This window comes from Barbus barbus (genome assembly GCF_936440315.1).
Source record: "Barbus barbus genome assembly, chromosome: 46".
NCBI lineage: Eukaryota > Metazoa > Chordata > Actinopteri > Cypriniformes > Cyprinidae > Barbus > Barbus barbus.
In genome coordinates this window covers 17392184-17419246 of record NC_136724.1, presented here as the reverse complement: position 1 = coordinate 17419246, position 27063 = coordinate 17392184, and the positions used below count along the sequence as shown (strand labels likewise).

The 27063-nt window shown below is 37.1% G+C and overlaps 2 protein-coding genes across 3 annotated transcripts; both read left to right on the top strand.

The window, feature by feature from the left end:
• Positions 1-48: 48 nt before the first annotated feature.
• LOC306864730 (cohesin subunit SA-1-like) lies at positions 49-21260 on the top strand. 2 transcript variants are annotated; one of them, XM_079408928.1, is made up of 35 exons: positions 130-218; positions 7575-7632; positions 8014-8153; positions 8242-8359; positions 8468-8605; positions 8697-8793; positions 9534-9610; positions 9697-9901; positions 9989-10140; positions 10230-10303; positions 10468-10591; positions 10714-10812; positions 10953-11032; positions 11698-11805; positions 11913-12027; positions 12912-13029; positions 13125-13228; positions 13313-13405; positions 14057-14146; positions 14262-14465; positions 14576-14646; positions 14738-14825; positions 15550-15630; positions 15736-15828; positions 15957-16131; positions 16317-16456; positions 16536-16637; positions 16758-16906; positions 17074-17202; positions 17945-18153; positions 18285-18459; positions 18622-18735; positions 19634-19748; positions 19895-19975; positions 20164-21260. In XM_079408928.1, exons 3-35 carry the CDS (start codon positions 8125-8127, stop codon positions 20185-20187), a joined length of 3771 nt encoding a protein of 1256 aa, XP_079265054.1. In that variant the 5' UTR covers positions 130-218; positions 7575-7632; positions 8014-8124; the 3' UTR covers positions 20188-21260. The 2 variants fall into 2 exon arrangements, with proteins under 2 accessions (XP_079265053.1, XP_079265054.1); XM_079408927.1 differs by lacking the exon at positions 7575-7632 and having other exon boundaries at positions 49-218.
• An 840-nt stretch (positions 21261-22100) lies between these two features.
• Positions 22101-27063, top strand: LOC306864677 (E3 ubiquitin-protein ligase MSL2-like). Its single transcript, XM_079408835.1, has 2 exons — positions 22101-23213; positions 24310-27063. Exons 1-2 carry the CDS (start codon positions 23072-23074, stop codon positions 25968-25970), a joined length of 1803 nt encoding a protein of 600 aa, XP_079264961.1. The 5' UTR covers positions 22101-23071; the 3' UTR covers positions 25971-27063.

Sequence of the window (27063 nt, the reverse complement as noted above, 5' to 3'; positions counted from 1 at the left end):
ATGCTGTGTCCACCAGGTGGCGACCTCAGATCAGTCTCCCATCGCGCCATTTCGTTGCGGTAAAAGCCGCCAGATGGCAGTTTAGGATTGCTTCTCTCAGGAAAGGCGCGGTTCTGCTTCAGGTCTAATTTACAATATAAAAACATAAACTATTTGGTCAATTAATCGCGCCAATTATTACTGACGCGTGTCCCGGAGGACCCCTTTTAGCGGTTGAGGTGAGTTTGTGCGAGTTTTGTAACAACTGAGTCTGAATCTTTCTGTGGGGCGCGCGTTCACTGCGTAAATCGAGCTTGTATTAAAGATGGAGGACATGCAAGAGAGTGTGTGTGTGTGTGTGTGTGTGTGTGTGTGTGTGTGTGTGCGTGCGCGCGCGCGCGCGCGCATGAGTGTGTATATATATGTGTGTGTGTGTAGGGGGGATGGGATCAATTCTCGAAGGACAGTGTGTGTGTGTGTATGTATATGCATGCCCCCTGTCCTTGGTGGCACTGTCTTCCATTTCACTCACGGCTATATTACCTTAATAAGCTGATGTGCATGTGTTTCGGTGTGTTATTGCAGGAACGAGTGTGACATTATGTCTTCCTGCCGCCGTGCACGCGAACAGTCAGTCAGCGCGCGCACTGCTGTTGTTCTCTGATGCGCTCGCGCTGCTAGCTGCTAGTTTTTAATGTAACGTCTGGTTTGCGTACTTAACTTTCCTACACTTCCCCGAGTTGTTACGAATAATATGCCGTATTTACAGACTTAAGGGATGGAGGTTGCTGTTGGTTAAGTAATGTGGGTCAGTAAAAGATAAACAGCTCAACTTTTTGCTTCAAAACGTACATAACTTGGTGAACTAGCATAAACCCTCAGAGAGGAAAACTGTGGAGTGTTACTTACATGTTCTGAATCATTCAAAGTTCAATTATTGCTTTTCTTACTCACTTTAAAAACATTGATGTCCACATTTAGCCGGTAGTTACTTCATTAGGATTTGTTTTATGAGTAGAGGAGTTCAAGCTAGTTCAAGGACTATATCTGGTATTTGATCACTAGACAGAGCTATATGTTTTATATTCATTCTGGCTAAAGTTATGGTTGTGTATATCTTCTTGAACAACATAACATGCTCACTGACCACTTGGAAACCTAACGAGTCATTCATCTTGCTTCATTCTGTGTTTGTAAAATATAATCTAGCTAATAATCTATTTGCTAACCAAGTTGGATGGTTCCTCTATACAGACTCAATGAACATCATTGGAAAGCTCTTGCTTCTCCATCAATCAACTTTCTATTTATATTCCAATGCAGTTATGTACACACACAATTTGTTTTAGGTTATGCTGCTATTTGAGGTGAGATTTTAGCAGGTGACTGTAAGTTCTCATCCTGGAACTGAGTAAGCACTGAACAAGCGATATCCAAGTGTTGTTTGTGCTCTTTCTGAGTGTTGATTCAGCACTGAACCATACAACGCTTTGATGCTTTTTGAGGAAATGTGGTTTATTTATTTATCAAATGAGAGAAGGTTTTGTCAGTGCATCAAGTACTCTCAAGTTAAGAGATAAGAATTCGTTTACCTCTGTTGAATGCTGTATTTCTTGAAAATATATTGTTTTTCTGTACAGGTTGTATATCTTCTATTGGTTTGCATGCAATATTCCACACTAAATATAAAATGGATATAGCAAGGAAATATCAAAATGCAAAACGTCCTTCCTTGAAAACACAAGTGTAAAATTCCTTGATGTTTTCCATGCCTAGAAATCATAGGAATTAATCTAATTCATGAAATCTTAAGGGTTTAATATGCTAGAAACTGCCCTTAGGTAGAGTAAAACTACAGATTTGAACATTTGTGGCCAATTGTCACTGAATTTGTTCCTGGTTTACAAATTGGTCTGATTGATGCATTTGCAAATCAGTCTGTTTTTGAAATATTTTTTTAAAGAAAGTCATTATGCGGTACACAACTTTTTTTGTCTTTTTTTAATGTACTGGCCAAAGTTAAATAAGTTTATCCTTAGTCTTCTAATCTATTTTTGTATGTACACTTTCTATTTACTCTTATTAAATTAGTAATTTGGCAGACATGAGTAATAGTATAATATTAGAATTGAGTTTTGCAATTTCTAGTACCATGGAAACCACTTTGATCTAAGACTAATGTGATGAGGATTTTAGATGGGATTTGTGCTGATTGAAGAAACCCACATTAATATAAATGACTTCGGACACTTTAGTATTCGATATGCAGTCTGTCTGCATGCCTCACACGCTCTTGCTAAAACAGTAAAGCTGTTACTTGTTTGTAACTTAAAATTGTTGTGCTAAATGCAGAAGATTTAAAAGTCTAATCAGTCTCAGAGTGTTAAAGTCATATTTGTAAAGATATTATTGGATTTATTCTAGAAGTACATTAGTCTTATTGCATGTTAGTGTTTCTGTGTGTACTGTTGCCAGGGATCTGATGGCTTTTTAAATACATCAAATAAAGGCTGTGGTTTGTAATTCTATCTATACATCTTGGTATAGGCGAGGGAGGCTTTGTGTAAAGTGTAAAATGGTTGATTTCACAAGAGACTAGGGTTCATCCCTGGAGGACTTACTGTAGACTTCAAAACCTAAAGTCCAGCTTTAAGTACATCATAGCTAACTTAAATGTGGGATTAAAAAAGGGGAGTCTTTTTTTCTTAATGAAGTTTTTAAACCAACTCCTTGGCAGGCCTCAGCTGAAATGTGCTAATTTCATTATCTCTCACCCTTTATACAGTGAACTATAAGGGAGAAATATTATTAAGGACCGCTGCAATCAGTGTCCTTGGCTTTGTTCCTCTGGAGAACCACATACAGAGAGAAAAAGCTCTCCTTAGTGCATTATACAAGCAAAGATATCACCTTTCTACTTCGGTCATTCATCTTTTTTGCATTATTTAGTGTTTGTGTATCTGTGTGTCTTTGTTATGCTAAGATACCAAAATATGCATTTGTTGTTTTTATATGATTATTTTCCAATGAATATTTTCAGAAGCTAACCTTCTTGAAACAGAGATTTATTGGAATAAATGATGCCCTGGATAGTCATATTAATATTAAACTAGCGTGACTTCACCTTTCTGTTGTAGTATTATGCCCTCTCCTGAGTGCGGGTGTTTTTGGCAAGCAATTTAGATGCCTGACATGTATTCCAGGAGGCCGTTGTTGCCATGGAAACACCCTCACTGTCGTCATATGATCTTATCCTGGAATTGTATTGGCTGTGTTACTAAGATCAATGAATGTTGCTTTAAGAGATAAGAAAAGTCACATCACCTGTGGGATGAATGAATAGTTTTGATAACAGAAGTGGATGAAGATTTTTATTTTTTATTTTTCTCCTAAGCAGTTTTATGAATAGTGATGTGAATGGGCTTTTATTGTTTGTCAGATCCTTAAGATAGGTTTGAAAGGGTGTATACATGCATGTTTATGTGTTTATTACATGTTTCTGTTTAAATAATAGACTTGCTTACGGTATAAACCTGTATGGAATAGTTTAGCTCTGCGGTACAACTTTGCATAAAGTCAAAAAAGATAGTGTTTTGACTATCTATATTTATTTTATAGTACAGTAGTAGTATAGTGTACTGTGCTCTTTAGAATTGATTGTATACCCTAAAAAAGCTAAACACATTAAAGGGAAAATTTTAGAAAATTAATTCGTCATTTACTCACTCTCATGTTGTTCCAAAACCTGCCTTCCTTCTGTGGAAAAGAAGATATTTTGAGAAAGTCATGCAGTTTTGGAATGATGTGAGGGTGAGATGAACTGTTGCTTTAACCCTTAAAAACGGAGAAAAATAGCTTACAAGTTTAATAAATGGTTGGATATCATATTCAGTTTTCTCTGAATCTGAGCTTAGTCAAGCTAAATCTGTCCATAACAGAAAGATCATAGTTTAAAACACCTATTGTTAAATTTTGTCAATGTTTATTTGCAAATGATTCTTTTTTTGTATATTTAATTGTATTATGTAACACTGCAGTTTGCATAATTTAATCATTTCCATCGCTTTCTATTTAGTTAATTACTTTTTCCACATTTTCTAAGCTGATTTTGGGTCAAATTCGTGGAATGGATTTAAATAAAATGGTTAAAGAGTACTGTGCTTATATTGGTATCCAAAATATGTAATAAACATTGAAGTGGCAGGAAATGTTTAGAACTTTGAGTAACAGCTGTTCTAATTCTATGGGCACTGATTCTATTTGCCTGGTAATTCAAGCCTTTTCAGTGTTAAAAACGGTGTACAAGTGAGCAGTTTAGTAGGAAGAGTGTTCCCGGTTAAACAATGTTAAATCTATCTACAAGAGCTTTTTATGTCATTTAGCTAAAGGCTGAATTCCTCATTGACAAGCCACATGAAATTACATTATTTAGAAAGTCATTGTTGGTAATGCCTCTCGCTGCGGCCCACTCTCTTGAAAAGACCTCGATTACGCTGATGTCTTAAGACAGAATTTGATCTATAAAACATTGAGTTTTCTTTCAAACCTGAGGTGGAAATGAGTGTCTGCAAGACAAAGAAAGAGCGAACGCTGCTTTTCTCACAGTCTCTCAGGGCAATTGTCAAGCTATTTTGAGTGTTTCACAGATCATTAGAGACTGCTGCCTGTCCTTAGCGCGAGTGTTTATGAGATGAACAGATGAAGGGAGATATAAATCCACTTCCATTCAATCTGAATAAACAATCTTCACTTCTAAACCAGCCCACGTATGGACTAAGGTAGATGTATAAAATAAAGATTTGATCTCAGATAGTAGATACAGTGTTAAAAAGGCTAAGTTTTTCTGACACTAGGATAAATGATTGCTAAGGAAAGAGGAAATGGTGCGCACAAGTATTTTTGTTTAAAATGTGCCTTGTTTGTGTGGTTATGAATGATTAGCTATGAAAGCTGCTTATAGTGCATTACTGCTGTACATTTTAGCAATGAGGATTGATTTAGATTGTTAGGGCTATGATGCATGAGTTTGGCTACAGAAAACAATGTTAATGCACTAATAATTATACAACTGATATAAAGTGTAACTATTTTGTTACAGTTTTGTAACTGTTACATATCTTTGCATCCAACCCGTTCTGAGGAGAACTTGTATTTAAACAAAAAATATCTTTAATTTTCACATTTTCTCAGCCGTTTTAATTAAGAGTCAGTGAGGGACGTTGAAATCTGTGCAACAACTTATTGCTCCTTGTCATTGTTAGTTGTGTACTGTGCGCTTCTGAAAGCATTGATTTCTGTGAACCACTTTAATTGAATCTATTCTGGTGATGTTTGCCTGATTAAAGATGTGTTTTAGCAGTAAAAGATGAACTAGAAAGTCTTATGTAACATAAGCATGAAGAGGTTCTCCTCATCGAACAAAACCATCAAAGCTAAGCATCAGACGCAGCTGTGAGAGGTTTGTGCATGATGCACACACTCGGAATGGGCAGTTTGGTCTGATGTAAGCCAAACTGAAGCATACTGACATTCAGAGTGTCTTTTCCAGATTTAACACCATTACTAATTCAACTAAGTGCTCAGAGTGATTTGAAAGAAATTTGTTTGTGCACGAACTTGAAAATAGCCAGTTATCGTATGTGAGGAAAGGGACATAATTGGTCTGATTTAAAAGCATCTCACCCAGCCAGTGCCAAGAATAGCCTCATTTGACTGTCATCATACAGTGCGAACCATTTAATAGCGTGTCCCCAGACTCTAATGAATCTGTGCTGCTTGCTCTACCAGCTCGATGAGAAGCTGCAGGCCCATTAGCACATTCACTGATCCATTGAGTTGCTTTCAGGGGTTGTTCTGTGCAATGCCATTACTGGCCTCATCTGCACTTCTTTTTCCAATTTGACCTCACCGTGAGAACCATTTAATCTTGACCCCTATGCGATCTCTTGTACATCTTTTCGGTTTTGCATAAAAATGCAATGCATGTTGTTTTTTTTTGTTTTGTTTTTTTTTCAGGTAAATGGGTTTTCTTGCATTTAAGTAAATTTTCTCCTCAGTAAATAGCCTACTGTTTTATTTAACATGCAGCAGGTCGCTTCATGAGAGCCGTCAATTGAAGATCACATGACTAGCTGAACACCTATTTATAACCCCACTGTAATTGGACTCTTTTGTTGAATAATCATTACAGAATTAATGAGTTTCTGACTGTAAAATAGAATGTTTCTACAATATCTTGATATTATAGAATATTCTTAATGTTCGTAACTGAAATCTGAGAGATTCTGTGACATTATATGAAGAGGAGATGATTATAGAAATATAAAAAATGGTAGATAGAATATGCAGGTTAAAACAACCAAATGCCTTTTTCAGAGAGGCATTGTATGTTTTTTTTTTTTTTTTTTTTTTTTAGATTAAAAAAAAAAAAACTGAAACTAAAACTGATATTAGTTTTGAATCATCTATTTTTATCTGAAAAACAGAATATGTAATTGTATAATTAGGTGCATGGGGGTGATAACAAATGACCGACTTGCATTAAAAGTACATTTGGTTGTCTGAGTTTAGGGTGGGGCAACCTGTTTGGTAATAGTAATATCAAGTTCAGAAAACCTTTGTGGAAACAATTGTTTCGTTTAGTTCTTCTAATGCTACAAATATTCCACACTGAACCTTTAAATACCTCAGAAGATTGGAGGTTAGTTGCAGATTGAGAAGAATCTTTTCAAATAAATGATCTTTTACCATGAGCCATTGAACTGATGAATGTTCCTCTATTGTATATTGCTGACATTCATATTCTAGTATTCCCAAAAGGATTCAGCTCTCTTCACTGTCACCAGCCTCCACCGCTGAGGTGTAAATTACATTTTCTTTCCTGAGCTCTACCCTCAGTACATACTAAACTTAACACTTACTCATCAGAGAGAAACAGCATGTCTGCTAAACTCCAGCTATTTGTGCATGCGTTATTTTATTATACAGTATTTGTTTGTCTTATGTGTCTGCTGCCCATCTCTGGTGTGATTATGTAACGGTCAGCTGTTGAGTTTGACAAAACTGCGTAGTCTTTTTTCCGGAGCACAAGCCCAGAGTTTGGCCTGGGCCATATTTACTGAGATATCCAAATCTGTATGGGGGAGGGGAGCGTTACTGATGCAAAGTAAGGGGTTTTATTTTCTCCTTATGTCCACTTAGAATACCATCTGACAGCAGTTTGGTCTTAAAAACCCTGTATGTAGGGAATTCCTCACTGCATTCCTGTTGAACTCAATCCATATATCTGTTTCACACTTACATGCGGTGATCCAAGCATTTTGAATCCTCAGTATCCACAGAAACATCTATTACTACAGTGTGGAAAGTCTCCTCTGGGGGTGGGGAGCCATCTTGTGTTGGTTAAGATCAAATCATGTGTGAAGATGTATCCAAGTGCATTTTCTAAATCAGCCAGGGATGGAAATATTTGCTTTTCATATTATCTAATAGCACAGATATTGTCTGATCTAATTTAGATCCATATACATCCCATCTCCACCTGACATAAATCTGTTTAGCAATCCTATCTGCCTCTGTTTCTGCTGTTTCCACAGCAACAGGGAAAAGCCATGCTTGGGATGCCCCCTAATGGCAGTGTGTCTTTTGTCAAATGTAATATAATTTTTTTTGCCTCAAGTACAAGTGTTTAAGACAAATGTTATTTTGCTGTAATAAGTAGTCATTATGATTGAGTTGTTGAAAATATGATCTTTTTGTGGTTTTGATCCTAAATCATAGTTTCATTGAAAATCATGGGTCATGCTGTCCCTAGTGGCTATGTGATGTTACTTTTTTTAAATTCTTTTAAAATAGAAATTTTAGTTTTATTTTTACGCATACTTTTTTGTCTTTTTATATTTTATTAAATAAATAAATATATATGCGCCTACACTTTTCTGTTCATTAAGCTTTTTGTACTGTTTTGCATTTATCTGCACTTAATTATGCTTCATATCATCCTGATCAGAGCTTCTGTTTTCTCTCAATTCTCAGGTTATGTGGTCTGAAGCATTCTGAGCCTAAATTGAAGAGTCACAAACACATTCACGCCATCACTGCGTGATTCATCTGTAGAAGTCTCCTAGTTTTGTCAGAAGACACAACATGATCAACTCAGACTTTCCTATGTTGCAGTAAGTAAAACACTTTAAAATGATGGGCGCTGATATAAATGTGTACAAAAATGTTAATGAACACTAAGCGTTGCATTACGCTATGCAGGGACTCGTCAAATGACGGGCAAGGCGACACTGTGAGTCTGAGCATGAGTGTTAGTGAGCTGGATGACTCTGGGGAAGGAAAGGGCAAGAAAAAGAGAGGCAGGCCTGGAAAACAAGGAGTAAGACCACTGCTGCTGAGCAGATCAACTGATTACATTTATTTGAACCCTAAATGCCTGCTGTCATCCACTCTTCCTGAACTCTCTTTTTTTTTTTTTTTTTGCCAGGCCGCCAGTAAGAAGGCCCGAAGGTCTCCGGTTGATAAAGGTGGGAGGAGGCCGAATGGAGTGGCCCATCAGAATGGAGAGGGCACAGACCCCAGCACTCTGTTTGAGGTGGTCAAACAAGGCAAAAGTGCCATGCAGGTAAAACACAACACATCTTGCTGTCTGTTTCTGACTATCTGAGGTGGAATTGTGCTAAGTGACTTTTTTTTTTTTTTGCATTTGTTTCTAGTCCGTCATTGATGACTGGATTGAATCTTACAAGCAAGACAGAGACCTTGCACTCCTAGATCTAATCAACTTTTTCATTCACTGTTCTGGCTGTAAAGGTAATTTATCTCATTTATTTCTTAGCAGTTCCAAAGTTGTTGTTTTTTTAACTATGAATTCTGGTCAATTGCAATCATAGGAATTAGGGTTGGGGAGAAAAATATATTCATAAATCATGATTCTTTCTCAAATGACTGCGTATCAAAGCAATTTTAAATTTAATTACATCTATATCTAGGAACATTTATATGCACCAACATATATATTATTAAACATCTATATTAATAAGGTAATACATGTATTTACAGAGGAATCTCAATCGACTGATCACCTGATTCCTATATACAGCCACAGAAAACAGGATTTGGCAACTATCCCCTTAAATCACCAAGCTCATATGCTGTTGATGGAAAAAAATAGATGCTTAATGATGCTTTAATCATCATTAATTAAAATTTATTTAAATAGGGATAGGAATTAGCAGTTTTGAATTTTGAATGGTGTTGAAAGAAGCATGTATTTGCTCAAAAATACAATAAACAGCTATATTGTCAAATATTTTTGTAGTTTTTAAAATTTTCTGGTTTTAATGTTTCAAAATGGAATTTATTCCTGTGATAGCCATTACGCCAGTCTTCAGTGTCACATTATCCTTCAGAAATCATTCTAATATGCTGATATGACATTTATTTGATGTCTTTTGAATATTATATTCTAAAAGCCTTTAATGTCAATCTTTTGATCAATTTAATGTATACTTGCTGAAAAAAGTATTAATTTATTTCACAAACAATCACAGGCACTGTAAGGATCGAGATGTTCAGGAACATGCAGAATGCTGAAATTATCAGAAAGATGACAGAGGAGTTTGATGAGGTTTGTTGTTATTTTTGACTCTATTTTTTCCACCAGAATTCTTAAATGTTAATGAATTAATCAATTTCTCTGCTCATCAAATCCAGGACAGTGGTGACTACCCTCTCACAATGGCAGGGCCGCAGTGGAAGAAATTCCGATATAACTTTTGCGAGTTCATCATGGTTCTGATCCGTCAGTGCCAATACAGCATCATCTATGACGAATACATGATGGACACCGTCATTTCTCTGCTCACTGGGCTCTCAGACTCCCAGGTCCGAGCCTTCAGACACACCAGCACGCTGGCAGGTCAGTCATTCACCATTGACCTTTAAGTTACACCCGATCCTGCAGTTGAGTTATTCATTTCTGCCATGTGTCTCGTTTCTGCTGCAGCAATGAAACTGATGACAGCCCTGGTAAATGTTGCTTTGAACCTGAGCATCAATCAGGATAACACACAGAGGCAGTATGAGGCTGAACGGAATAAGGTCGCGGGGAAAAGAGCCAACGAGAAGCTGGAAATGCTGCTGGAGAAGAGGAAAGAGGTGGGATGGCTTCCTTTTCTTTCAAGTTTTGTTCTACTGTCTCATGAACACGATTTTCAGTGTGTTTTCTTGTTTATTTCATCTTCTAGCTCCAAGAAAACCAAGATGAGATTGAGAACATGATGAACTCAATCTTCAAGGGTATTTTTGTTCACCGTTACAGGTGGGTGGCATACAAATAGCAGGTAGAAACCCATTTGTGAGTAAATTGTACTTTTTAGAATTTTAAAAATGCTTATCCACTAATCACAAATGACTAGAAACCAGTTAGTCCATATGTTTCATAATCCTGTGGATTTCATATTGTGTTCTCTTGATTTATTTCAGAGATGCCATAGCGGAAATCAGAGCTATTTGCATAGAAGAAATTGGTGTTTGGATGAAGTTATACAGTGATGCTTTTCTCAATGACAGTTACTTGAAGTATGTGGGATGGACGCTACATGACAGAGTAAGTGTTTATCAGTGTGTGTTATCAGTAACATAATCTAGTATATGCAATTATGTATTTTTGTCATGTTAAATATTGTTGATCTAAATGTATAAAATTATGTAAAATGTAATCCTTTACAGCAAGGTGAAGTTCGACTCAAATGTCTAAAGGCCCTTCAGACCCTCTACACCAACAGAGAGCTATTCCCCAAACTTGAGCTCTTCACCAATCGATTTAAGGTAACATATATGCACAATTCTGAATACTCTATAACAGTTTTTATTATATCTCTCCATACCTTTATTACAATTTTCAAAATGTGCCTGAGTGCTGTAGGCATCAGTTTGGAAATGTTATGATGTCACTTCCTTTCTCTCAGGACCGTATTGTGTCAATGACATTAGATAAAGAGTATGATGTGGCAGTAGAGGCTATACGACTTGTCACTTTGATTCTGCAGTAAGTATTTTTCACACAGTCTTTATTTTATTATGTTTGTGTGTATATGAATATTTATATTAGTGCTGTTAATCGCATCCAAAATAAAAAAAAAATGTTTATATAATGTGTGTATTGTGTATATTTATTATGAATATATAAATACAGTATATATTTTGAAAATATTTACGTGTGTGTGTATATATATATATATATATATATATATATATATAAACAACATATTTTTCTTAAATATATACATGCATGTGTTTGTATTTATATAAACATAATATATGTGTGTATACTGTGTACATTAATTATGTAAACAAAAACTTGTTTTGGATGCAATTAATTGTGATTAATCGTTTTACAGCACTAATATCAACACATAGTTTTACATAATTGTATAAAAAGTTTAATACTAAAAATATTTATTTATTAGAGAGCATTAAACATTTCAAACTACAGTATGCTACATTGTACTGTAAATGTAGCAGGTATTTATTGCAAAATAATATAGTAATATAATTGTTTTTATTACACAATAATAATATAAAAATGTATTTTTTATAACTAGTCTCCTGTGTTTCTTATAAGATTTCTCTTGTGTGACTCTTTCTTCCACCTCTCACATCTTTCTAAATCCTTAAATCTCTCTCTTGTTTTGTTTTTTTTCTTTCCTGTAGTGGTAGTGAGGATGCTTTGTCTAATGAAGACTGTGAGAATGTCTATCATCTAGTGTATTCGGCTCATCGTCCTGTTGCTGTGGCAGCTGGAGAGTTCCTTCATAGAAAGTGAGATGAATGAATGTTTTTGACAGCCACGTTTTACTCTCTTAAACATGATGACAGCACATCAAACTCCTCAAATGTTTTGATCAGTTGCTTGTGTCTGGCTGCAGGTTATTTAGCAGGCATGACCCTCAGGTTGAGGAGGCTATGGCGAAAAGACGAGGCCGAAACAGCCCTAATGGGAACCTTATAAGAATGCTAGTGCTTTTCTTCCTGGAAAGCGAGGTGAGAAAAATTAATGCATTTTTGATGATTTTATGCACAGCCTTTATTCACCAAGCATTTATTTATTAGCCCATCCCTTTATTGAGAGTGTTACAAACAGGGATGAGTGCCATGAAATTTAAAATTAAAATCAAATTGGTTTAGCATGCAGGATGCAGAATTGTAATCCGATTTGGAATTCGAGAAAGGAGAATTAAAATGGAATGAATTTAAACTGCTGTTATGTCTTGCCTATTAAAGATTTTTCACATTTACTCAACACATGGGTTAATTTTAAACATTAAATTTCAATACAGTTCATAAAAAAATTTACTGTTCAAAAAGTCATAATAAATATTTTAGAAATTAACTTTTCTTTTATATACCTTGATGAATCATTTATTGTCCCAGTTTTAGCTTACAGCTATTTTTTTTCAGTATTTATTTATTTTATGAATTTTTCAATTTATATTTTTATTAGCCTATATACTTTATATTCAGTTTAATTTTATTTGATTCATTTATATAGGCTATTAAAATCCTACAAATTAAAATCCTTTTTGATGTTAATTGTTTTTTTTTAATTTTTAAAAATCTGCTTGTGTTAGTTGTTTTGTCTTAATTTGCTTAATTTAACTTAATGTGAAAAATTTTAATCAGTTGAGAATCTTGTGTATACTGCATTATTCACAGTTATCATAATTAGTCATAGTTATTTAGTTATGTTTTCCCTCAATGTTTGTATGCATGCAATCCTTTTATTCCTGTTCAACTTCCTGTGGGATGTGGCCAATTCAATTAAAATTCCAGCTTCATAAAAGACAGCCAATTCTTAGCTCCTAATATCTTCCCAACACTGGTTATTGCTGTTTATCTAACCATTATGCTACCTTTTTGTATGGAAGCTTCATGAGCATGCAGCATACCTGGTGGACAGTCTGTGGGACAGCTCACAGGATCTGCTGAAAGATTGGGACTGCATGGTCGAGCTCCTGCTGGAGGACCCTGTGCAGGGGGAAGAGGGTACAGCCACCCACATTTATTTCAGATCTTTCTGGATGAAACTAGCATGTCTCTATGTACTCATTAGTCCTGTCTGATTGTGGGTTTTGTTGTAGTGTTGGGAGACCGGCATGAGGGCGCACTGATTGAGCTCATGGTCTGTACCATCAGACAGGCAGCCGAAGCTCATCCGCCTGTGGGCAGAGGAACAGGAAAGAGGGTAAATTGGAATCCGTCTTTACTGTAGACATATTATAGACTCTAGGTTTAAAGATTTTCTGTTGTTCTTCTGCACATCCCTCAGGTGCTCACTGCCAAAGAGAAGAAGACACAGATTGATGATAAGAACAGACTGACTGAACACTTGATTGTTGCTCTGCCCATGCTGCTTTCGAAGGTAAAGTACCAAGGTCCAGTAATGTCAGTTCAAGAGACCGGAGAATGTCCTCACTACATAGTTTTCAAAACAACAACTGTACATGCAAAACAGAACAAAAATTGCTGTTATTATAATCAAACAAAGTTGTCTAAAACTTTAGGCGTTCAAGTGGCATGGCACATAATCCATTGATGGTTTTCCTTCTTCTTATTTTTGTTACGACACACTACCAGTGCGTGCATTTATTTGATAAAAGTAAAAAACATTAAAAACGGTTAAATTTTTAAAAATGTAATTTATTTAATTTTCACCTCGCAAGGATGCATAATTTTCACAATGCAAGGATGCATTGCATTGATTAAATGTGACAATAAAGAAATTTATCATAATAAAAACTATTTATTTTTTAAATAATGCTGCTATTTTGAACTTTCTGTTCTTCAATGAGCCCTGCAAAAAGTTTCTACAAAAATATTAAGCAGCACAACGTCTTTTTTTTTACATTTGATAAACTTGAAAATGCACCAAATATGAATATACATACATAAATGTAAAAACATTCTCAACTAATATTTCAAAGCTAGCTTGTGTTGGGATAAAGATACTGAAACAAATGACTTTGAATGTTACAGAGAATATGCTTAACATTTGTTTTGCTTTTGCCTCTAGTACCAGGCTGATGCCGAAAAGGTGGCGAACCTCCTTCAGATCCCTCAGTACTTTGATCTTGAAGTCTACAGTTCAGGACGAATGGAAAAGGTCTGTTGGAGTTCTTACTATTGTGACATAAAAATCTAGGCTGACACATTGTGTTTTGTTCAAGTGTTTAGTTGTTTTCTGATATTTATTCCTGTGTCTTTCTGGCTGTGTTTAGCATCTGGACGCCCTGCTGAAGCAGATCCGTGTGGTGGTGGATAAGCATGCTGAGATGGAGGTTCTGGAAGCGTGTAGCAAGACTTACAGCATCTTGTGCAGTGAAGAATACACCATCATGAACCGTGTGGACATCGCTTGCAGCCAACTCATCGACGAGCTCACGGACAGATTCGCTCACTCAGTGGAAGACCTGCTACAGGAGGTGAAAGAGCAGCTTCATTTATGTGCTTTTCATCTTGTGTATGAATATTAGTGACTGACCTTTATGCATTTGATATTAAATTCTCTTTTTGTTCATTTCCTTATTTCTAGGGCGATGAAGCAGATGATGATGATATTTATAACGTTCTTTCAACGCTAAAGAAGCTCACTGCGTTCCACAAGTAAAAGACCAATTCCCTCTGATTTTTGTCTTGAAATGCAGAATTTGTTTCTGTCTACAGAACATTGAGGTTTGTTTTGTATGCTTTCCAGTGCACATGACCTTACAAAGTGGGACCTTTTCAAAAATTGTTATCGGTTGTTGAAGATGGGGATCGAACAGGGCTCCATGCCAGAGCAGGTAAACGTGTTAAGCAATGAAAATGGATGGCGATCGACAGAATTCTAATGAGCTAACTTAGTAACATAAAATAAATTGGCATAAAACACAAACTTACATATACAAATACAAAACAGTAGCTGAATTGCATAATTTTAATTTTAATAATTTGGGGATAGAAAATATATGAATGCTTCTCTTTTGAACTTGCTATTCATTATAGAACCCCCCCCACCCCAAAAAAACAAATGCTTGATGGTTTCCAAAAATATATAAGTAGCATAACAGCATTAAATCTGCATATTAAGATGTTGTTTGTTTGTTTTTTTTTAAAAAAAAAGCTTATTTTGCATTGAAAACTGGAGTAATTTCTACTAAAAATAAGCTTTTGGCATTATAGGAATATATTAAATTGTAAAATATATTTGAATAATAATATTTTACTATATTACTAGATTTTCTTTAATAATAAATAAATGCGTAAGAACCAAATAAATGCATCTTTGATGAACACAAGAGACTTAAAATGTAAGGAAAAATTTATCTTTCTGACCCCATACTTTTGTAGTGTTGTACAAAACAAAAATAAAAGCTTGGCAAACTATTCAATTAAAAAAAAAAAGACATATTGATAAAATAAGATCTTCTATTTACATCATAATGTCAGATGCTGTAACATGTTTAATAGCCTTTTGTAACTCGCTGCATTAAATTATGAATCTATATTCTCTTGTCTTGTGGTCAGATCGCTGTCCAAGCTCTGCAGTGCTCTCATTACTCCATCCTGTGGCAACTGGTGAAAATTACTGAAGGATGTCCATCAAAGGTGCAGTAGACCCCATAATATACAGTTGCCAAGTACATTAGCCTGATTTATTTCTGTTCTCTGAGAATTAAGTGACATAGACGTTAATATGTGTTTCCTGGGCAGGATGATCTTGTGGCATTAAGAAGAGTGGTGAAGTCATTTCTAGCAGTTTGCCAACAGTGCCTGTCTAATGTGAACACTCCAGTCAAAGAGCAGGTGAGTAGAGGCATTTTAGTGACCTTTTGCTGGTGTTCTTTAATTATAATCTTAAAAAGAGTGACTCATAATGCACATTGAAAAATTCACATATGAAATTTAAGAGTTTGTCTGTTTTACCTCCACAGGCCTTCATGTTGCTATGTGACCTGCTGATGATTTTCAGTCATCAGTTGGTCTCAGGCGGTCGAGAAGCTCTGCAGCCACTGGTCTTCAATCCAGACAGCACTCTGCAGAATGAACTGCTCAACTTTGTCCTGGATCACGTGTTTATCGACCAGGATGATGAAAATCAGAGCATGGGTGCGTATGTGTTCTGATGCACTTATGATCACTTGTGACTTTTGTGATCAAAGCTATCCTGAGACTGAGACGGTGAAATAACAAATTGGAGAATTTATTTATAGAGCATATAGAAAAGACTTTCTATCAAAACTTCTTAAACTCTACCTTAAATTTGTCAGTTAATGTTGGGCTTTTTCTTTTAGAGGGTGATGAAGAGGATGAAGCTAATAAGATTGAGGCCCTTCATAAGAGGAGGAATCTGTTGGCCGCCTTCAGCAAACTAATCATCTACGACATTGTGGACATGCCTGCTGCTGCTGACATCTTCAAACAATATATGAAGGTATGAAAACCTGATAAGTTTAAGCCACAGAGATCTGTATGCTAAAATGTGTTTCAAATGACTGATGTTCGTTTTTCAGTATTACAATGACTATGGAGACATCATTAAAGAAACCTTGAGTAAGACTAGACAGATGGACAAGATCCAGTGTGCAAAGACCCTTATCCTCAGCTTGCAGCAGGTATGAGATCTAATATTTAGGATTAGATCATTTTCACAGTCGGTTATGAATTTTGAATCTTGTACAGCTTTCATCCCTAATTCTTTAAATGTTCGATTTGGACACTTTCCCTATCTGCAGCTCTTCAATGAGCTGATCCAGGACCAAGGACCCAACCTGGACCGAACATCCTCACATGTCAGTGGCATTAAGGAATTGGCCCGTCGCTTTGCACTCACATTTGGGCTGGACCAGATCAAAACCAGAGAGGCCGTGGCCACACTGCACAAGTAAGAAACTTGGCTTGCCTCATCTTTACTACACAGTTTCTATATAAAGAAAGAAAAGCAATTATTGGTAGAACCAGAACCGACTTTTAATAACTTTTGTTGTTGTTTTTTTAACTAGATGTTCAATGTGAATGTTTGCATAAACTAATTTTATATAACAAACACAGGGATGGGATTGAGTTCGCCTTCAAGGTCCCGAATCCAAAAGGCCCAGAGTACCCACCACCAAACCTGGCCTTCCTGGAGGTGCTCTGTGAGTTCTCCTCCAAACTCCTACGACAAGACAAAAAGACTGTGTAAGTGCAGAAAACGCTTTGTGACTGTTCTATGTGTGTGTATATTTTGTGCGGTAGCAGTAAAATCTATGAATACCCCTATTAAATGAGTAGTTCATCAAAAAAATGAAAATCATTATCATTTATTCACCCTCATGTCATTCCAAACCTGTATAACTTACTTTCTTCTGTGGAACATAAATTAACATTTTAAAGAGTCCAAAAGCTTTTTGGTTCCCATGAATCTTTTTTTTATTTTTTATTTTTTTCCCATACAATGTAAATGGGAACCAAAATAGTAAAGTTACCAACATTCTTCAAAATACCTTCTTTTGTGTTCAACAGAAAAAAGAAAGCCATACAGGTTTGGAACGACATGAAAAATAAATTGCTATTTTTTATAAGTTCGAATAATGACAATCAAAACTGTGTGTCCAGACATTTAGTTAAGGCTGTAAAATTGATTAATCATTATTAATCGCATCCAAAATAAAAAGTCTGTGTTTACATAATATATGTGTGTGTACTGTGTATATTTATGTATATATAAATGCACACACATACGTGTATATATTTAAGAAATATAATAATGTAATATGTAGATTAGACTAGATTTAAATTAATTAATAAATTTTATAATACAATACTGTGACTACAAATATATGTACATTTATATGTGTGATTAATCCCTTTGTTTAATACTGTATTTGTGCATTTGTTACAACATGTTTGATTGGCTCTGATAAATGTGTTCATGCCACAGTCATTCGTACCTGGAGAAGTTTATGACGGAGTATATGATGGAGAGAAGAGAGGACGTCTGGCTGCCTCTCATCGCGTACAGGAACTCCCTGCTGACAGGAGGAGATGACGACCGACTGTCTGTCACCACCGGCACCAGCTCTACCAGCAAAGCCAGCACAGTCCGCAGCAAAAGGGGTCGACCGCCACAGCAGAAAAGACGACCGGAAGGTAGAATAAAACCTTTAATGTTTCATATAATTAGACTGCATATAAAATACCCTATTATTCCCTGGTCTCTCACTTCATAGCGTTGACATAGTCTAGGAATAATCTGATTTGACATTGATGTCTTTTCACAGAAGAGAGTGTTGAGGGTTCATGGGTAATGCGTAATGACACACTTCAGACACCAGGGGGCCTCCACACCCCACAACTCACATCAACTGTCCTGAGAGAAATCCCCAGACAGGCAGCAGATCACATCCCAGACCAAGACTCGTCGGAACCGGGCTCAGAACCAGACTACATGCACAAGTATGGAATTAAAGCTGGAATTAAATAAAAACAGGCAGCTTGTTGAAAGATTGGAGAAACATTATGCAGAACATACTGTTTTCTTATGTAATTTGAGCTCCTGCTGAAGCAATTCTCTCGATGTTCTTGCATCATTTCATCATTTTGTTCCCTCACATTCAGCCCTCAGATGCAGATGTCATGGTTGGATCAGCAGAAGATGGAGGAGGTGAACAGAAAAGAGAGAGGAGGGATGAACTACATGAAATCACGCAGTGGTGGAGTGAGACAGCAGGTGTACGTACTCGCACTACTGACCATGATGCTCACCAGTTGACATTTCAGAAATCTTTTGTGTCCTTTTATTAAAGCAATAAGTCATGAGAAGACCTCACAGCAGTTCTAACCATGTGAGCAGTGACTAAAACCACCTCAATCAGAACAGAATAGAATATACATTACATAATAGAATATTTAACACATAATATAATTGATTATTTAAAAAATGCAGTAATATAAATAAAAATTAACAAAAATATTTAATTATATTTTATTACATATTTAAAAAGTATGTAATTTTATACAATAATAACTTCCTAATAATTAAAAATAAATATCTGTATAGCATGCACTTTTTAAATGGAAACAATTTTGTTTATTATTAATAAGTAATAATTGTTAGTATTAAATATATTTAATTATATGTGACCCTGGACCCCAAAACCAGTCATAAGGATCTTTTTTTTTAATTGAGATTTATACATCATCTGAAAACTGAATAAATAAGCTTTCCATTGATGTATAGGGTGCAAAAAATTCTAAATATTAAGAAAATCGCCTTGTTGTCCAAATTAAGTCCTTAGCAATGCGTATTACTAATCAAAAATTAGGTTTTTATATATTTACGGTAGGACACTTACAAAATATCTTCTTTGAACATGATCTTTACTTAATATCCTAATGATTTTTAGCATAAAATAAACATAGTTAATTTTGACCCATTCAATGTTGACTATTGCTACAAATATACCTGTGCTACTTATGACTGGTTTTGTGGTTCAAGGTCACACATATTATTAAAAATTTCAAAATAATAACATTTATGCAGCAATGATGACTTAATACATTTTTAAAACTCTAGATAGTTAAATAATCACAAAACTACAGTTTATCATTTTCTTGTCATTTGACTCAGGCGAGGCCTCATGGAAGATGACGCTGAGCCCATCTTTGAGGACGTGATGATGTCCTCACGTGGTCAGCTAGAGGACATGAATGAGGAATTCGAGGACACCATGGTGATAGATTTGGTAAGAATTTACAGATGTGCTGAGCTCTGTTTTCTGAGTTCTTGAGTGTATTTGTAATGTATTTGATGATAGCCAAGACTACGGTTCATATTACAACATCTGTAAGATTAGATCTTTTGAGGTCATTTGTCCGTTCTACATTTTAGCCGGCGTCGAGAAACCGGAGAGAAAGAGCTGAACTCAGACCAGACTTTTTTGACTCTACGGCCATAATGGAAGATGATTCTGTAAGTGCACCTTTAAGATATTCATAATTAGAGATATGAATAACAATGTAACTTGTTTTGTAGGATTACTATGTAAATGTTCAAATGAAAACCCTGCTTTGTTTTAAACGTCATTCTGAACATGCTTTTTTAATCAGTGCTATTGAGAAGGAAGTACTAATCAGTTTATTGTCTTGTTCCTATAACAGGGATTCGGAATGCAGATGTTTTGAAAGAGATTTCAGCCTCTATGGGGATCACAACCAGCAAGAATCACATCTTAAATGTTTATTTTGTGTTTTAATAGCAGTTTCACACAACTGTACGCAAACATGTGAGCTTCCTCACTTAGTTTTGTGGTCGGCCATAATCCCATTGTGAGCCTTTACTGTCAGTCAGCATTTCCTCAGTTCAGAAGGACCAAGAAAGCCTGTAAAATCTGTAATCTGCTGGTTTTACATTTGCATAAACTGGTCATCCATTGATTTCTCCAGGCAGATGTGGTTTGATCAGACACTGCTCGGACAGCTGTTTAGTGACTCCATTGCTTTCAAGCTATTTTAAGATTATCACCCGTTCATGTTCTGGTTTCGTTCAGGGTGAAATTTAGAAAGCATTCATGTTAAAGCTGTAATTTCCTTTTCAGGTTTGTACTATTGGCCTTACAAATGTATTATGGCTTGAATTTGGTGTTAGATTACTTGATTTATCAGATTAATCAAAGCTAAGCCCACATTTGTTCAAAACAACTTTTTAAAACTAAAAATGTTCAGATATATGAGGATATTTGAGGAGGAAGTACACCGAAGTATTCATTACTTCAGACACTGGTCATGTGTTTTATATGAACCTTTTGTTGAAGAACTTGTTTGTTCTCATTTTAAAGACATGTTTACCTCCTCTTTTAGAGTCTGCTCAGTGATTTACCTTTTTACTGTGCGTTTGTGCAAACATTGTAGCTTTCACACAATACTGTATTGCTGTGAACATGTATTGGTGGTTTATTGGGCTTTTAGGTCCATCTGAATCTCCACAGAGCAGGTTTTACTAGAGCATGTGTGGGATTGAAGAGTGATGTCAGAACCCTTGTTTAGACGGTGCTTTTAGATATAATTGTTTCGAGACTCCGATCAAACAGTGGGATTGTCATTTATTTTAACCTTTTCACTATTCAAACTTTGCTTTTTTTAAAAAAAAACAAAACAAAAAATGTTTAAATAAAAGTATTTAAAAAATATTGTCAAGCATTTTCTAAAGAACTTTGTGAAAGCGACCTTGTTTCTAATACACGTTAATTGTTGCTACATACAAGATTTGTTTGGATTATTCTCAATTTGGTATTAACAGTCTGTGAGGCATATTTACGTAAAAAAAAATTAATATTCTCAAGATCCTCAAAATATAAAGAGGAGTCTGAGACGCAGGAAAAGAACGGAGTAAGGATTGTGTCAACAAACATTGGTTTTATTGGGAAACAGGCTTCCAGCCAACATAAACTGAGAAACTCAAAAGATGGAGATATTACTGGTATTCACTGCAAAACTATGCTGTTTTTTTGCACACAAATATATTGTTATATATTACTATATAAAATATGAATATAAATACGATAAAGATCAGATAATGAGTCTAATGTTATCGTAACACAATTGTAGGAGAAATCAGAATGCATTATAAGTATGCTATGCAGAAAGCAATTTTTCAGTTTAGCATTAATTGATGCACGCTGTTGAAATTACATTTACTTTTTTGTGTATGTTTGACAGATAGAGTACTGTAATTAAATAGTTTGTATGAGCCTTACAATTCAGAGAAAAATGGATAGGGAAATAATTGATCTTTTTATGAAATCTTTCATATAATTTGACTGCTATTTTAATAATGTATGATGTTTTGCTGTTATGTTTATTTCTGTGTTTTTTGTGGACCACGCCCCATTCTTAAGTATACGCCACGCCCCACATCATTTAAGTTTATGTAACCAAGGGAACCAGTCGCCCACTCTAGTTTGCGTTCTCTTCTCGCGAGTTAAACATAACAGCCTCCCAAACCGGGAAAAGTATCGCGAGACTATCTCGGAAGCGCCTTTCTCCATAGCCGTTCTTCCTTTGTTCTCGCGAGAGGTGGACAGCAGCGCCCCCTCCTTGTTCTAATGCGGAGAGGAAGGGAGGGGAGAAGCCTTTTCAAATACACATACATTTCAATATAGGTACTGAATATATCCATACGTTTTTCTCCAAAGAATAATTTGTGCACATGGTGTGGATATTAAATTAGCGTATTTAGCACGGACGACGCACCCAAACGAAAGGAAAACGGCAGCATAAATCCTAAAAAGAAGCGAAGCGGCCTGTTTTTGTTCCTGAGGCGCAGCTCACACTGACATCAAACGGGCAGCTAACTCACGGCGTTTTGTTACACCCGAGCTGAAAGTACTTCGCCAGCATGCACGGTGAATATCTGGCAGCCTAACGCGCTGGAAGACTGGGAGCACAAAAAGCGGCCTGTTTTCTTTTTTGCAGCGGCGGCATCGCCATGAAGAGCGGCGGACAATAACAGAGTGACGGTGCTTGTGAGCTGCCGCTGTGATGATCTGAGGCAGATCTCGTATATGCACGACAAGAATAATAAATAAACCCATGGAATAGCACTGCAAATAAGGACTGCGTTCATCCAGGACAAGACGAGGAGGCAATCTGTGCTCTCTGTTTGAATTTGGTGGTAATTGGAGGCCCGGTGGGGTGAAGAGCGCCACCAGTGTGTTGTTGAATTTTAAAAAATAATAATGCAAGAAATTGTGCAAATGCATCACTGAATGTGTTTTCAATCGGATCAACGTGGATGTGCTTTTATCCGATAACGACGATGATGATCTGGCCGTATTTCGTGCCGTGGAAGAGGGGCAAACGTTAAGATGGAGTGGCTTTAATGCATGCGATGTAAAGACAAGCATATCTGCTGAAATCTCCCTTGCATTTCACACTCGACGGATTTGCACGCTCAGGTTCATCGACATTGATGATACGCGGGCTGCCGGCGGGACTGAAGCCTTGTATTGTCGCTCCTTCTTTTTTTTTTCCTCCCCGAACTGGATCTGTCTAGCACGACACTGCTGAGATGAACCCGGTGAATGCGACCACTCTCTACGTGTCAGCTTGTCGGTCGGTGCTGCAGTGCGATCCCCGGGACCCCCAAGCTTTGGCGGAAATCTATAAGCTCTTGCCTTTTTTCAGACAGTCTCTCGCCTGCCTTGTGTGTGGTGAGAGCCCGTTTATTCTGCTTCATCACTGCATGCTTGCATGATCACTTCTGCTTGATCACTGCACGCTTAGAGCTGCTCCATGACACACCCCCATTCAGTCCACAAATTCCTGACCTACAATGACAACGGGAGCCTGGGCATTTATTCACACAGCAGTGCATACAGGCTCTGTGTTTATAGATGCATGGCAGTTGAATAGTAATAGCTTGCCTGCTCATTCAGATAAAACCGGTAGCTTGAGACAAATTACCCAGTTACCCTGATTCCGTCTAATATTAAAAATGTTCATATAAATGTATAGTGTATATATAATAATTATAAATGTATATATTAGAAATACTTTTAAAAATAATTGTACAGGCATGTAAATCATTATAATTTTAAATATATATTTTAATACTTAACAGTTTATGTATTTTTCACTGGGGTTCTATAACATTGAAATAGTAAATGTCTTTTAATATAAATTATAAATAATTATTATTTAATCATTTTCCAGTAATGCAAATCATTGTAATTTTATATTGTATTTTTTATAATTGGCTAGAAATGCACTTTGATTACAAGTAATAAATTGATTGATCAATAGGTGTGGGAACTGTTTATAGTGATGCTTTTATTTTCAGTGAGTTGGCAATTCGTTGCTAATCTCCTTTTTTTCTAATATAGCTGTTGATAATCCATGCATATTTTCTAATCACAACAGTAATTGCTTAATATTTATAGTAAGCATTGCATGCTTACATAATGTTCATGTGTTTATAAACACCATGCATTTGCATTTGAGATCCCTGCTAACCATATGCTGAGCATGTAATATGAGCCACGTCATGCAAGATCACATGACCCTTTAACGTCAGCACATATGCTGGACTTTTCTTGAATGTTACAGAACCATGTCTTGTTCAGATACAATGTAGTGCATGTATTGTGTTGCTCATGAGCCACAAAACTGATTAGAATGATCATTTTAAAGATACAGCATCCAAATAGCCTGTTTAGGCTGCTCTTTGCATAATTAGCATGTAGATGTGTTGTTATAATACCTATTCTGTTGTTTCACGGCCTAAACATGGTTTCTTTATTTATTTAGGCAATTTGCTACAAGATCCAATCGCTCCTACCAACTCATCGTGCCAGCACTATGTCTGTAAATTGTGTAAAGGTAAAAAGATGATGATGAAACCCTCGTGCAGCTGGTGTAAAGACTATGAGCAGTTTGAAGAGAATAAGCAGCTGTGCATCTTGGTGGACTGCTACAGAAAGCTCTGTGAGTACATCGCAGACTCTCCTCTCGCCCAACACATTTCAAGTACTGTGGGAGGGTCCCCAGACATCTTGGCTTTGTTGAATGAGGGCCTCTCATTGGATAACAGACAGGGGGAGGAGTCACTCTCCCTGAGCTTAACAAGCCAGTCCCCTACACCCTCGACCTCAGAAACGCTCCCCGATGAAGGCCAGTCCCCATCGACAGAGATCAAGCAGCAAGACCTCAGTCCTCTAGGTGTGAACGGTCTCCAGGACTGCAATGGCTTGACCAATGTGGAGGAGTTGACCGCCAGCTTACCTTCACTAGAGGCCAGTGTTCCAGACTCGGTGGAAAGCGGGGGCGACGTAGTGAAACAGGAGAGTTTCACAAATGAAATCCCTGTGTGTGAGGCAGTGGCAGCTGCTGGCGAGGAGCTTTGTACCAGCACCATGAACATTTGTGGCTTTGCCGAGGATATTAAACATGATGGCGGGACTCTCCTCTTGAGTGTGGAGGAAGTGCTCAGGACTCTAGAACCAGACCACGTTGCCCAGGATGAGTGTCCTGCGATATTGCAGGCTACTCTTGAACCTTCGGCAAACTTGAATGGACCATTTGCATCGATTGACTCTGCTCGGCAGCTTTCCTCTCTGCCGCAAGACTCGCAGGAGGTATTCTCGCCCCTGCACCCGATGTCCCAAAAGAATCCGCAACATTTGGGAATATCTTGTTCCGCAGTGACACTCAGAATGCCACGGTCCAACCGGAAGCGCTCGCGGTCGGAAAGCGACAGCGAGAAGATTCAACCCGTACCCATTTCTACCTTCATCCGTGGCCCCACATTGGGCGCCTCCGCCCCTGTTCCAGTCAAATGCGAACCTAAATCTCCCACTCAGACTATCCCCCACATGGCGGCGGTGCCCAACGGTGGTGGCCTTTCTAAGGTGGGCAAGGCATTACTGGTGCCTGCGAAAACTGTCAAAAAGACCATTGACAACCATGGACCCAAAAAGGCATACACTAAATCCAAACAGGGCACTCCGAAGTCGAAGGAGAAGACGAAAGAGCGGATTCTGACTAACGCCCTCATTCCCGGGAGCCCCACGAAAGTGGTGTACAAAAAGGCGCAGGAGAAAAAGGGCTGCAAGTGCGGCAGAGCAACTCAAAACCCAAGTGTTCTTACATGCCGTGGACAGCGATGCCCCTGTTACTCTAACCGCAAAGCCTGTCTGGACTGCATATGCAGGGGCTGCCAGAACTCCTACATGGCCAATGGCGAAAAGAAGCTGGAGGCCTTTGCGGTGCCAGAGAAGGCGCTCGAGCAGACAAGACTTACTCTAGGCATCAACGTCACCAGCATCGCAGTGCGGAACGCCACCGGCAGCGGCGCTGGTGGGATGCTTAATGTCTCCACGGCGGCTGGCTCACCTGTGGCCTCCTTCTTGGCTACGGGGCCACACGAAGACAAAGGATTCGATGAACCATTGGACATGAGGTTTGACTGAGTACCAGATGTTTCTCCTTTAACATCACCCTGTATTCCAAACTGGCTTGCTTTCAGTGTAATGGCACTGTACCGAGGGGCTGATGCCAGCAGAGTCAGCGATAAGGCAGCTACTGTGATTCTGTTCCAGTTCACATTATCAATTAAACTAGTTATTGCTGAAGCTCGTGCCTTTAAATCATTTGTACTATTCGTTTTGGTTTTCTTGCACACCTTTAGGAGGAGCGGTAACGTGGAATACTGTAAGTCGAGAGTTTATTTTGGGAAAGGTCTTTTTTTTTTACATTCAAGTACAAGTGATCTGTAAGGCATGATCTTTGGCAAGATATACCTGACCTCATTGTTGTGGGTCACGCTATGTGCATATGTGGAAGATATTCAGTTTGTAGGCTAGGGGATGAGACTTGTTAAATGAATGGTACCCTACAGCATCAGTAGAGACTGGTTGTATTTATAAACAGTTTTTGTACACAGACTTAAGGAATTCGATTTAAAAAGTACATTTTATGATATATTTTGTAAGTTACATTAACAACATTTGCAGTATTTATTGGGTATCACTTAACATAGATTACGGTCCACCCAGGGCATCAGCTGGATACCATTTCTACAGATGCAAGTCACACAGATGCAGTATGTACGGTTTTCTGTCTAAATTATGTTGTTGTCCTGATTGTGCTAGTTTTTGCTGTCTCAAACGTTTTTTTTCCCTTGGGGCATTTAAATACCTGTAATATAAATGTAACATATTTCCACAAAAAAAGAAAAATCCTAACATGAGTCTTGTCTTTCATTTCAAAAATCACTTTGTTAGAAGTTGCTTTTTTTTTTTTTGAAGGTGATTTTATAAACCTTTTTGACAAGTTTAGAAAGGTTGTTAAATTGATAAATGTATTAATTAGTGTGACTATATATATATATATATAATCCAAACTTGAATGTAAATGGAATAAGCTAAACAGCTGCACAGACGTGATCTTAAACAATGGGTGCTGCAAACAATTACAAGTGTGTATTACAATCACAACAAGACATTGCAATGAAACATATGTTGTCCATATGTGAGTGCATAACTTATATGGCTGTCCATGAGT